Consider the following 13,507-nt stretch of genomic DNA (forward strand, 5'->3'; position numbering starts at 1 on the left):
TCAAAATCACCACACCTGTGTGACCCAGGTAGGTCTCGCAGTTCGTGATGGGAGGAGTCCACCATCTTAGGGCTCCTGACTGAGCTGGGGATACCTGCACCTTCTTTGCCTGTTGGATAGCTAATGTACTCTTCTGCATCGTAGTCACTTGGCTTACCTTGTAAAATAGATGTGCCCCGCATGGAAATGTTTTTCTTGTCAACTGGATCTTGTTTTACATGTTTAGATGCATTCGTTATTTAGGAGAACCCTGCAGTGAATCTTTTACATGGTAAAGAAGCACTCTGTAAAGTGTCTGCCAAATTGATTTTTTTTCTATTCTACTCATTAAACCTAGAGTTGGATTTTCTGGTGACCAACAGACTTGATCATCTCTTTCCCATGTACCTCAAATACACATGCACACACATACATATACACACATATGCATACATAAATAGTACACACACATAAAAGCTGGAGTTAAACAGACCTGCTGCTCCTGTTCTTCTCTGCCACTTGCTAGCTTTTGTGGCCTTGGGCAAATTCTTTGCCTCACTAATTCTCCATTTTCTCTAATATAAAATGGGTTTAACACCATCTGCTCTGTCTACACCTTCAGCAATGCCAAGAAGGTCAAGCAAATAGTTTATAATAATCACAATTACCACAAAAAAGTAATAGCTAACATTTATTCAGCATTTATTATATGCAACTTTATTATGTATAATTTTATATGAATTAACTCATTTAATTCTTATAACAACTCTAAGATGCAGGTTCTGTTTTCATTCCCCATTTTACAGACAGGAAAGTAAGGCATAGAAGTTAAGTAATTTGTGCCAGTCACAAAGCTACTAAGCAAAAAAGTTGGGATAAACGTCACGTACTAGCAACACCAAAAACACTGTGAGAACAACAGATATTAGAGCTGATAGCTATAACACAGTCCAAATGTGTGACATCAGAAAAAAATAAAATAATCACCATTTTACAGATGGAACAAATGAGGCCCAGCAAAGTCTCCAGGCTTGTCCAATGTCAATCAGCACCTGAAGTATTCCATTTTTAAATTAAAGGAGGCAGGAGAGCCTCCTGGGCTCTAGCTACCTGGGCAATAAAAAATAGATTCCAATTTTTAAATTCCAGCACTTCCACTTAACTATTTTACTTGGAAATTAAAGATTAAATGTGCTGGACAATTGTAAGAATAAATGCTCAAGAAATGGAAGCTACTATTACTATGACTATCCCTACTCTTGCAGCAGAATCCAGAGGCTCAAACTTGTATAATTCTCTTTGAAAATGCTAACAAAGTAATTATATTACTTTGGAGGGTATGAGGGAAGAAGAGTCTCAAGTATAAACTTACTGGTTACTTTTTTCCTGATAAATCTATGAAGACAAAAAAAATTATATATTCATATTCCCTAGAACAAAATTTTCAGAAATAGATTTTCATGCCACTTCCACTGTCTCTGCACAGTGGTACTGTCTAACATCCAAAACCCAGTCAGAAATAGGAAGGAAAAGAATACCCCACTTATTAAAGAAGCAACACCTTTAAAAGTTAAGAGGGTATAGACCTGTGGGCTGACTGTGTGCAATGCACCCACAGGCCTGTGGTCGTAAAGAGCAGGGCTTGATTTCAAGTCAGACAGAACTGGGTCAAATCCAGCTCTTCTTCTTATGAACTGGGTGGCCTTGAGCAAAATTGCTTAATATCTCTGACTCTATCAAGGGCTTCTGAATACAGAGCTGACTCAGCTACTCCTTAATGGTGGCATTCTTGGGATCCAAGGCAACTGCTGTCCCCTATGGAATTTGTGAGATTCACCACCTGCTCCACAGGCCTCTAAAAGGTACTTTTTGGAGTATTTCAGGATCAGACTGGCCAACCTGAGTAAACTACAAGAGATATATTATGGGAATTCATTGGAAAAGTAAGACCCAACTTGGTATTGAACCAAATGAATGTCTAGAGTTTATTGCAGTACTATTTACAACACACAAAAGATAGAAACAACCTAATGCCCATCAAGACGTGAATGAGTAAACAAAATGTGGTACATGCATCCAGTGGAATATTTCTTAGCCATAAAGAGAAATGAAGTTCTGATGCATGCTTTGACATAGATGAACCTTGAAAACATTATGCTGAGTGAAATAAGTCAGACATAAAAGGACTCTACTTGTCTGAAATATCTAGAATAGGCAAGTGTATACAGACCCAGGAGCCCTGGTGGCGAAGCGCTGAAGAGCTCAGCTGCTAACCAAAAGGTCCGCGGTTAAATCCACCAGCAGCTCTTTGGAAATCCTATGGGGCAGTTCTACTCTGTCCTATAGGGTCGCTATGAATCAGAATTGACTCAACGGCAACGAGTTTCTTTTTTTTTTGGTTTATACAGACCTAAGTTTATCAGTCATTACCAGGATTGGGCAGGAGGAAGGGGAAAATGGCAATTCATTGCTTAGAGGACACTGAGCTTCTATTAAGGGAGATGGAAAAATTTAGAAACGGTTAATGGTGATGGTTGCACAATATGATGAGCACAATTGATGTTACCAAACTGTACATGTGAAGACTGTTAAAATGGCAAATATTTTGTTACATATACATTTACCACAATGTAAAAAACGAAAAAGCCAAGCTGAGCAAAGATTCCCTCCATAGCAGGCATAGTTATATCCTATCATGACAGGGCAAGTGACTGAAAAATCCCCTCTACCTCATCCACACCAGCCCTCTCAAAGCTAGGCTCACTAGCCGTCACTGCGTGTTCTTCCAGGCATGCACCAGAGTAGAGCACAAAGGAGGGGGAGCTGTATTCTTATCCTTGGGCGGACAGGCTGTGGTTTGAAGGTGCTCTAAGGTACACTTAGCTCACTGGAGTTTAGGTGAGCAGTTCGGGTTGAGTTTCATATGAACTCACTCCCCACAATACCACCTATGCAGTTTGAAACATGCCAGTGCTGTGTTCCAGCCATTCTTTCCCACAATGGCCCTGCTTCCCCCCAAACAGCTTTGCCTGCTGCCCAATCTCTCACCCAGGCCGCAGGGCCTTTGGGCTTAAGGCTGTTAAAGACAAGTAACCACTAGCATCAGAACTGTGGAAAAAAGCAGCTCCCTGATTAGGATTTCTGCACACCACTGTGTCTATAGAACTGACTCCCAAGCCTGCTCAGATTTCTTATTTACATAAACTTTTGTGACTACAGCCCCTATGAGCAGGGAGCAGAAACCTCGGCCCAGAACCATGGCTCAGGAGGCATTTCTAAGCTTGGGAGTTAAACTGTTCATAACTCTACATTATATTATGAGTAAGGCTTAAAAATGGTGCTGGTTGTTTGGGATAGAAAATAAATGTAATATTGGGATCATCATTTATTAGGATTTAATTGGAATATGTGTATCAAGCCCTTCTTGCCTAGTATTACATTCACTGAAAAAAAAAAAAGAAATAGTAGCTAGTGCAGTAGTAATCCTTGCAGCTCTCCAAAGCAGTAGGTACCATAGGTACCATGACCTTTAGCTAGCCCTCTCATTTGCTGGTAGAAAGCATCACCTTGGTTTATAGATAAGAAAACTGAGACGAGGAAGTTAGGGAACTTGCCCAGTTCCTATGGGGTAGAACGGGGACTTAGATGGTGGCAGTTCAACTCTGGAACTTAGGTTCCTAATCACTACACCCTTCTATCTCCTCTGTTAGGTGAGAAAACCGAGACATAAGACATTATGTAAAATGCTTGAGGTCACATTGTCACTTAGATTTGACACAGAAATCCACATCATAGCTACATCCACTTTTCAACAGTAAGCTAATTCTAAACCAGAGTCCTGGAGATTTTTAGGCAGCCAGTAAGCATAGTTTTATACACTAAAATATGGAGCAACAAAGCACCCAGACTCAAGGTGGATTTTCTAGATGAAAACCGCAATCAGATAGTGCCTTATCACTTCTTCCAGTCTCTGACAACCCCCGTGCTACTGGAACTGCTGAAGATGATGCCAGCTGTATGAATCTGTCCACAAGCCAAAAGCTTTATCATAAGACCTGGCAGCTCAGGATTCAAGAGGCACCAGAGTCCCCAGAACCAGAACGCCCTTTCAAAAATTTCCACATTTGTCTTGCTTCAAGCCATGACTGAGTGTTTCCAGTCAAATGCACCAGCTCAAATGAACCTATTTTCTAAGAGACATAGAAGCTAGTTTGGGCTCAGCATTTACAAAGATTTCTGGTGCCACAGACCATAAAATAGAGGCAAAGTTGAACTGTTTGAATTGTCCCATGAAGAATCCCAGATGACCCTAAAACTTCTAAACAGGAAGGTTGTTGGATCGTCGTCATCCAACCTGCTTCCATTTACAGGGAGGAAACTGAGCTGAAGGCACTTGTTCTCAGCCGCTGAGCAGGTTACTGACCACTGAGTCAGGACCTGTCATGAGGGCTTGAATACGCCAGGTTTCAAACAGCAGCTCTAAGTTTAGACCACACACTTTGCACTCAACATTTCTGGTACAAACCCCTGGAATCCACTTCTGAGTTCAGTGAATGTCAAGAAGCTTCTCGTTTTCCAGATCGTGCAATGTAAACTTCAAAGACAAATCAAGAAAAAGTGGCCTTAAGATACATAAACAACCCCCTTCTGATAGGCTACAGAAAGCCAGAGAGACCGAAAGAGAAATAATACTTTGCCCATAATATAGACACAGGCAAGTCCTTGGCTTCCTCACAGCAGAGAACTCAAAACTCTCTTGACTCAAGGCAGAAATGAAGGTTGGCAAATGGGGACGGGGGAAAAAGGCGCTACTGAAAACAGGAATTGGCAAACTGTAGCCACGACTACCCCGTTCCAGCTGTTAACCCGGATAGGGGCTTCCCCTCTACTGGCCAGTGCACAGAAGGGCGGGCCTGACACTCTGCGTGGTGTCACTGCAGGGTTGCCGCCTGGAAAACGAGGAGCCCAAGAACGAATGCAACTGCGGACCCGCTCCCTCTGGGCCCCTAGGGAGGCCGACTCCGGGCAGACAGAACGCAGGGTAGGGTGCCGGAGGTCGCTAAAGCGATAACCCCAAAGCGCCAGGGAATGCGCCTGAAGAAGTTTCAGCTAGAGGGAGAAACTTTTTCTTTACTTTGAATTTAAGTTTCCAACGCACCAGGAAAAGTCTCTTAAGACACAGCGTCCCGGAGATCTGGGTCGCACGCCTGGCTGCAACCCAGTCTCCGGACTGGAGAAGGGAGACAAGCCACTCCCGCACCCCTCCCCGGGCGCTCACCTGCGATGTCCCAGAGCTGCAGGCGCACCACGGTCTCCGGGTCCCAGTGGAGCACCTTGAGCGCGAAGTCCACGCCGATGGTGGCCCGGTAGTGCGAGGAGAAGTTCTGATGCACGTAGCGCTTGATGATGCTGGTCTTGCCCACGCCCAGGTCTCCGATCACCAGAAGCTTGTACAGGTGCTCCTTGTTCGGGGCCTGCATCCTGGCGGCCGGCCCGCTGTGCCTTGCCGGGCGGGGGAAGCGCAGCCGAGGCTCGGGGGAAAGAGCCGGTTCAGAGAGCGCTCCTGAGGCGCGAGGGAAAGGAGGCGGCGGGGCGGGCTCCCAGGGACGGAACTCCTCCCAGAATGCCCGAAGAGACGCCCAGAGAGGCGCCCGGGAGTTAATCCTCCTTCCTGCCCTGTGCCGCACGGTCTTGGAGAGGGGTCGAGACAGGAGCAACTCTCAGAACTGGAAACTAGGGGGCTCCTGTGTTAATGCCTGGTGCAACACTTATTTGCACGACCCTTTACAGTTTCCTTCCAAAGGACTTTCCTCGCCTGTGATCCTGGCCACAGAGCTGTGAGGTGTTGATTTTATTTTCCACGTTCAGCGTGTGAGAAAACTGAGTGTCAAAAGTTAAGTGATTTACAGGCTATGTCAGTCATGGACAGGCATAGCTGAAGACAGGCTTTTGGGGCCACCCACACCTCCCCCACTCCCCAACACCACACTGAAGGAGGTGAGAAGGTGAGCATGCAGAAATCTAGGGGATGAGCACTCCTTACGAAAATGAGTTATTTTTTGCTTGGGTTTGCTGGGAATGGAGTTCCATGCACACAATCTCATTTTTTCATTCCTGTTGCCTTATGAGTGGGGTATTTTGTTCAATTTTTAGATGAGAAAGTCAAGGTTGACAGTGGCGTTCCCAAAGCTGTACAGTTAGTAAGTGTTAGAACTGGGATTTAAATACAGGAAAACAGAATGCAATGTTTGGGATGTCCACTGTCTTTCTGCCTTCCTCCTCCTACATTACAAATATTATTCTTCAGCCTCCACCAGCTCCTAACAAGCAGAAGGATTCCCCAGATGTGTGACCTGTACAACTCACATGACCTCTCAGCAAAATGAGAATAATATTTATTTTATGGAGTTGTTGAGAAGATGATAGTTATTGTGTATAAGAAAACTCTGAGCCCGTTGTAGATATTAAACACATGGAGTCACCAAGAGTTGGTTGTGTATAAGAAAACTCTGAGCCCGTTGTAGATATTAAACACATGGAGTCACCAAGAGTTGGAATTGACTCCAGAGCAATGGGTTTGGTTTAGTGTTGGTATTAATATGGAATGAAACCAAGCATAAGCTCTCCACGCCACATTCTTTGATGGAAACACTATTGATAGGCATTATGTCTTATTAGGCTCCATCTTCCCTCAGAGGGGAACTCAGGCACTTTCTTCATAATGGTCATTAAGTGAAGGTGTGTAGAATTGCATTGATTTGAGTTTTATTGACGTTCTCAGATAAATAGGCCTCATTCATTGGTTTCATCCCACATAGGAACATACCAGGCAGATTATATCTAACAAGCGAGACAAGCCATCTGCCTGTTTAAATTGTTGGCCAACACTGTGACTTCACTTTACAGGGAGTGGAGTTTAGGAACCTGGGGTTCTTAAGCCATTTGTAGTGCCTACAAAATTAGGCATGATGACCAAATAAGACTCTTGCCAGATCTAAAATGCCATTTATGTATATCTGAAAGACAAGTTTGGTCTGGGCAAAGAGATGATGGTGGTAGAAAGAAGAAGAGGGAGGAGGGGGAGTAGACATTTGTGACATAATGTCGGCCGGTGCTCAGTATTATATCTGAACCACCTTCTTCACAGGCCACAGCTTGTTTTCCTACCCAGATCCAGCTGAGTCACCCTCACTTTCACCTGGTCCCCCCTTCTGATCAGGAGCATACTGGAACATCAGATGACAGGATTTATAAGGAATAAATAGGGTAAGATCTGAGTTTTCTGGGATATGAAGCACGTGATATTTGAAGGGCCCTCTTTAAGCAAAAGGATACAAAATTAGGTCCAGGGTCTTGGAAGGGGTCCTGAAGCTTCAGCTTCATTGGCTCTCAGCTAATTTACCCATAGGGGCAGGAGATTCTTTTGTCAGGGACAGTGGCCAACCATGGTGAGTAAGCTCCCTGACAAGGCAGGAAGTATGTGCAGTTTATTTCCAGAGGCATTCATTTAGGTCTCATGACAGTTCTTCACAGTGGGAAGAAATTATTTGTGGTTTGAATTTTTAAGTCTCTTCTACTAAAGTTGCTTGGTGTAACACTCCAGGCTAGCAGTTCAGTAATATCTTTATAAAAATCACTCTAGGTCTCTAAACCTGAAAGTTCCCTGTGTAAAATGAGGGAGCTGGTTGCCAGATTTCTGGAGAGTCATTTTGATTGTAAAATATCAGAATTCTGGGTTTTCTAGACATCCTCTGGTTGGAGTGACACCTCAGTTGATTCTAGTCACCCCACAGTGACACTATTACCCAAGACATGGAGTCTGCTGTACTGCATCCCAGTTGTCCTCTCTTTAGAAATGTTACTGATGAGGACAGAGACATGTGGGAGAAAGGGTGTGGAAGGGTCATTTCAAAACAAACATTATGCTGTAATTCTAGTTTCACGACTCTGTTCTTTCCTCAACTGCTACACATTTTTTTTCAAGATAAGAGCTTTCCAAGCACATCATTTTGGAGGGCAAAACTTTATGTGCTCCCCTGCCTTGCTTTGAACTTATTTCCTTCTCTCAGAACTTGGCTGTAGACAGGAAGCTATATAGCTGGGGACAGGCTATAAACTAGATTCAGTCCAGAGAGCCTTAAGATGAAAAAATCACAGATGGAGAAGGCATTAGGAAGCAGGTAGACTATTCCCCATCTCCTGCCCCAAATATGATGCTTCATAAGAATCCATCTGCCCCAATCTGACAACCCATCTATCCCAGATGCCTCTGGACTGCCCATCAGGATAGCATGCTGAGCTTCATCCCGACAGGACCCCCAAAGGAGCTGGCTCTCCCTCCCTCCCGAGAGAATAGCTGGGGTTGTATCATGTGGCCCCTCGTCTCAGCACCATGGAAACCTGTTTTCCACAGAAACTCTCAAAGCATTTCTGGTGATGTTTTGACAATCTTCCTACCCTCAAATTGCTAAACCACAGCACACCCTCTCCTAAAGAACAGGAAGGCAGGTGACTCAAGTCTGTAAAGATACAGAGTGCTCAGGGTTCAAGCCTAGGATGCAATTTCAGAAGGCACGGAGTCAGATTTCTTTGCTCCATTCCCTTGCTGTCCAGTGTTGGTATACTTGCTTGCACTTATTAAATTGAAAAAGTAATTAAAATGATTGAAAATTGCTTTGAAAACATAAACTTGAAAGGACAAACCCTCATGCTTCTCTCCTAGGGCTGCTATATTAGGTGAGTCCCTGTGTAGTCACCTTATCTGCTTTTGCCAATAAGAGAGCCATAGGGAGTTATTCATTAGCTTATACGAGCTCTTAATTATTACTCCAAAGAAATACTTAAGTGACTGCAAGAGACAGTGCCAAAGGAATTGTTGTAGGAAAGATGAGCTAATTTCCCTTAGATAAATAAATGACTATGTCTAAAAAGAAATGGGCTTTACTCTGCAGAACACAAGAGATGTCATACAATTTGTCATCCAAACTGGGACCCCTGAGAGTGAAAGGGCTACAATTAATAATTACACCAAATAACAGACACAAGCCAGGGCTGTCCTAAAGAATGTTCATTCCTGAAACAGATTGCTTGAGTTCTCAAATGGGATCTACAAATAACAGTGGCATTTGAAAAATCTCCTAAGTCACTATTTCAATAAATAGTTCTGCCAAGTTAAGTCTGCAGCTCATTTCTCTGTTGTCTTCAAAAGCTCCCCTTTTATCTACCAGGCTTGTCTGCAGCCTGTGCTAACTTAATAGAAGTTACATCCAGTATTGCAGCAGTTTGCTGGAAGTGGGCAACAACTTTTAGATAATTTGGAGAGAAGGCAAAATGGTTTCTGTTTAGAAAGCACTTTAGATGAATAAATTTCAACCTATGAGGATTCTAATGTTGAACTTTTTCTCCAGAAAAAAAAGACTGTAATAGGAAATTCTGTGATTCTCATCAGAAACTGATGAGAGGTGAGTTGTTGAACTCAACATTAGTATGGGCTAAGAAAACCAGATTATACCCTAAACCATTTTAGCAGTAAATTTATTATCTACTAAAACTGTGTGTCATAGCTGCATGTATTAGGCTCACATGGCAGAGTTGGGCTTGTTTCCCTCACAGCTATGGACTGGCCAAAAGGCAAGCTTCTGAGGAGAACATGGAGCAAGATAATTCTATAGGAGCTCAGAGTTTCAGCTTCTTTGTACTGGGCACCTACAGTGGGCCAAACGCTTTACCTTAGTTTATTTAATCCTCACAACCACTTTATGTGAAGGGAATTGGGCTCAAATAGTTTAAATAATTTGCCCAGGATCACAGATGGGAAGTGACTGAATGAGACTTCTAACTTCCAGTTTCTAAACTCATGCTTTTTCTACCATCCACATGCCTTCAGCATGTTGATAAAACCCAAGTCTAGGCTCCTACCCAAGCTTTGTTTCTGCTATGCTATTTAGACATTTAGGCTGCAAAGAAAAGGGATTATTTCTTTTATCATCCTACAGAATCCTAAGTATCTAGGAAAATACTCAATAAAAAGAGAAATCTATGATTCCAAAGTAAAAGGATATATCCCACTCTCATGCAACAACTGAGGCAAAATAGGTACCAAAAACCAAAACCCAGTGCCGTCGAGTTGATCCCGGCTCATAGTGACCCTATAGGACAGAGTAGAACTGCCCCATAGAGTTTCCAAGGAACGCCTGGTGGATTCGAACTGCCGACCCTTTGGTTATAAGCCCTAGCACTTAACCACTATGCCACCAGGGTTTCTGCAAAATAGGTAACACAAGCAAAAAATACATACTACACCTTTGTAGGAGTGATCTTACCCAGCATATGTGGAGAACCAAGGGGTCTGTCTGTATTACTTTCAGAGGAGGTAATAGTTTAATAATATTGAGGATCTCCAGTGTAACAGCCCCTAGTCCATAACAGGTGAGGCCACAAGGACTAAATATGATCCAGCTCACAAGGATAACTCAAGATTATTATTGATCAAAAAAAAGAAAGGAAGGGAAGAAGGAAGGAAGGAAGGAAAGGAGGGAGGGAAGAAGGAAAGAAGGAAGGAAAGGAGGAAGGGAAGAAGGAAGGAAGGAAAGGTAGGAGGGAGGGAGGGAAAGAGGGAGGGAGGAAGGAAGGAAGAAATTATTGACGGACCATCAAAACATCAATCAAGAAATATTTTTGTGCAAAGTACTGTGAGAGAATCTTTTGAGGGGCAGGGGGCAGAGAAGCAGTCTTAACATTTATCTAAAAAAGTGTCTAAGGTATAAGCCCCTAACATAAAATGCTTCCATACTGGTTCAAAAGCATGAACACACATGGCTCTCTGCCTACCTCATTGACCTCCTTCTCACACCCCTTCGCTGGCTCTTTCCTTCCCTTTCAGCCCATCACTTAAGTTTGCTATTCTCTATCTTTGGGCTTCTGACTTCCCCTTCTTGAGCTTATCCACTCCTGTGACAGAATAACAAACTGGGCTAGTGATTAAAACTCTGGAATTGGGCAGGTTTTTCTGATTTCACATACAAGTTCCACCACTAAGAGTTGTAAGACCTTAGTAAAGTAATTTAACTTTTGTTAGCTTACTCCCTCATCTCTAAAATGAGGATAATACTTTCTGCCTCATAAAGTTGTTGGGAAGACTAAATGAAATAATTCATTAAAGGGCTTTCCACAGTGCTTGGCGCAGGATATGCACTGAAAAAAAAAAAAAAAAGCATGGTCAAAGTATCAAAAGTCTGCTGATAATTTCTCTGTCTGTATTTTGAACTCTTACCTTACTCCTGCAGTTCATATCCTTGTTCCAGCTGCCTATTGGGCATTTCTGCTAGGCTTTTTGGCAGCCATTTCAAATACAACATATGCAAAACTGACCTCATTATCTTCCTTAACAGACTTGTTCCTTTTCCTGTACTCCTGGTTTTGGGTCAGTAGTTCCACCCTCTCCACAGTCTACTCGTCTTGAAAACTCAGTCACACTGTCTCCTCCCTCCTTATTACCTGACATGTCTGATCAGCCAGAGCCTCTGATTTTATCTCGGACAAATTCCAGAATGCCTTTACTCTACTCCATAAAAATGCTGTTAGAACATAGAGGTGAATATCTATTCTATATTATTGTGCAGAAGGAGTTTTTAAGCATTATGCCAAAGGCAGACCATAGATAAGTAAAAGGGAAAAAAAAAAAATTTAAAGTCTATATATGAAATACCAATAAAAGCAAAATGGGGGGGAGGATTTTGCAACCTTTTAAATGGGCAAAAAGACAATATATTTTACCTATAAAACGCTCTATAAATTATTTTAGAACACTCAGGTAGAGGGAAAGAATATGAACAATTGACGACACGAGAATAACAAAAGGCCAATAATAACATGAAGAAATACTTAGCTAACTTTAGTAAGAAAAATATGAAAATTAAATAATTATGAGATGTCTTTTTTTCTTTTCAAATTAGCAAAGATAATTTTAAAGTAATAATGACCAATATTCATGAGGATGAAAAGTAGTGGATATTATTATGTGATCCTGGTGAGACTACAACTTATTTAAAACTTGTTAGAGGAAAATTTGGATATATGTACCAAAAACCTTAAAAATATATGTACTCTGACCCAATAATTCCATTTGAAGAAATTTACGATAAAGAAATCATTAAAGATGTATGTAAATTTTTAGCTTCAAAGATGCGAATTGCAGTGCTGCTTAAAATAGCAAAACAATTGGAACTTCCTAAATATATATCAAGTTAAATAATATAAAGAAGCCCTGGTAGTGCAATGGTATAAGCAACCAGCTGTGCTAATGGAGAAACACCTGGAAAACTGGTTCTGTAAAGATTGTTGTTAGGTGCCCTCTAATCAGTTCCGACTCATAGCAACCCTATATACAACAGAATGAAACACTGCCTGGTCCTGCGCCATCCTCATGATCGTTGTTATGCTTGAGCCCACTTTTGCAGTCACTGTGTCAGTCCATCTCCTTGAGGGTTTTCCTCTTTGTCAGTCACCTTCTAGTTTACCAAGCATGATGTCCTTCTCCAGGAACTGGTCCCTCCTGATAACATGTCCAAAGCATGTGAGACATAGTTTTGTCATCCTGGCTTCTAAGGGAGCATTCTGGCTGTACTTTTTCCAAGACAGATTTGTTCGTTCTTCTGAAGTCCATGGCATATTCAATATTCTTCACCAACACCATGTTTTTTTTTTTCTGAAGTCCATGGCATATTCAATATTCTTCACCAACACCATAGTTCAAATGCATCAACTCTTCTTTGGTCTTCCTTATTCATTGTCGATTCTGAATGCATGTGAGGCTATTGAAAAAACTCTGGCTTGGGTCAGGTGCACCTGAATTCTTAAAGTGACATCTTTGCTTTTGAACACTTTAAAGAGGTCTTTTGCAGCAGATTTACCCAATGCAATGCACCGTCTGATTTCTTGACTGGTGCTTCCATGGCCCAGAAAACTCTGAGGCAGTTCTGCTGTATCATACAGGGTCACTATGAGTCGGAATTGACTCCAGGGCACTCAACAATAACAACAAATAATATAATGATATAACTATGTGATGGCACATCACATTTTACCTTTAAAAATTATGTTAAAGAAAAATATTGAATGCCCTGGGGAGATGTTCACAATATTTTAAAACTGGAAGATAAAAAATAAAAAACAAAAAATTATAATAGCAAATTTTGTATGAAATATATATACATGCATACATTTAAATGCATACACATATGTATATATTTTATACCGTATATATGAGTCAGAATCAATTGGATGGCAATGAGTTTTTCGTTTTTTTTATGGTTTTATACATATGTATGGAGCCCTGGTGGCACAGTGGCTAAGAGTTCGGCTACTAAGCAAAAGGCCTGCAGTTCAAATCCTCCAGCCACTCCTTAGAAACCCTACAGGGCAATTCTACTGTGTTCTATAGGGTCACCGTGAATTGAAGTTGACTCACTGGCAACAGGTTTAGTTTTTGGTGTATACATATATATTTTTTATATAAAATATTATATAC

At 41.9% G+C, this 13,507-nt stretch overlaps 1 protein-coding gene across 1 annotated transcript in view; it reads right to left on the reverse strand.

The window, feature by feature from the left end:
• RAB38 (RAB38, member RAS oncogene family) overlaps positions 1–5,538 on the reverse strand; it is a 72,389-nt gene extending 66,851 nt beyond the window's left edge. Inside the window, exon 1 of the mRNA XM_049889586.1 lies at positions 5,258–5,538. Within this exon, the coding sequence (XP_049745543.1) occupies positions 5,258–5,459 (202 nt within the window). The 5' untranslated portion in view covers positions 5,460–5,538. The remainder of the gene's footprint in view (positions 1–5,257) is intronic.
• Positions 5,539–13,507: the final 7,969 nt, after the last annotated feature.

This window comes from Elephas maximus, chromosome 7 (assembly GCF_024166365.1).
Source record: "Elephas maximus indicus isolate mEleMax1 chromosome 7, mEleMax1 primary haplotype, whole genome shotgun sequence".
Taxonomy (NCBI): domain Eukaryota; kingdom Metazoa; phylum Chordata; class Mammalia; order Proboscidea; family Elephantidae; genus Elephas; species Elephas maximus.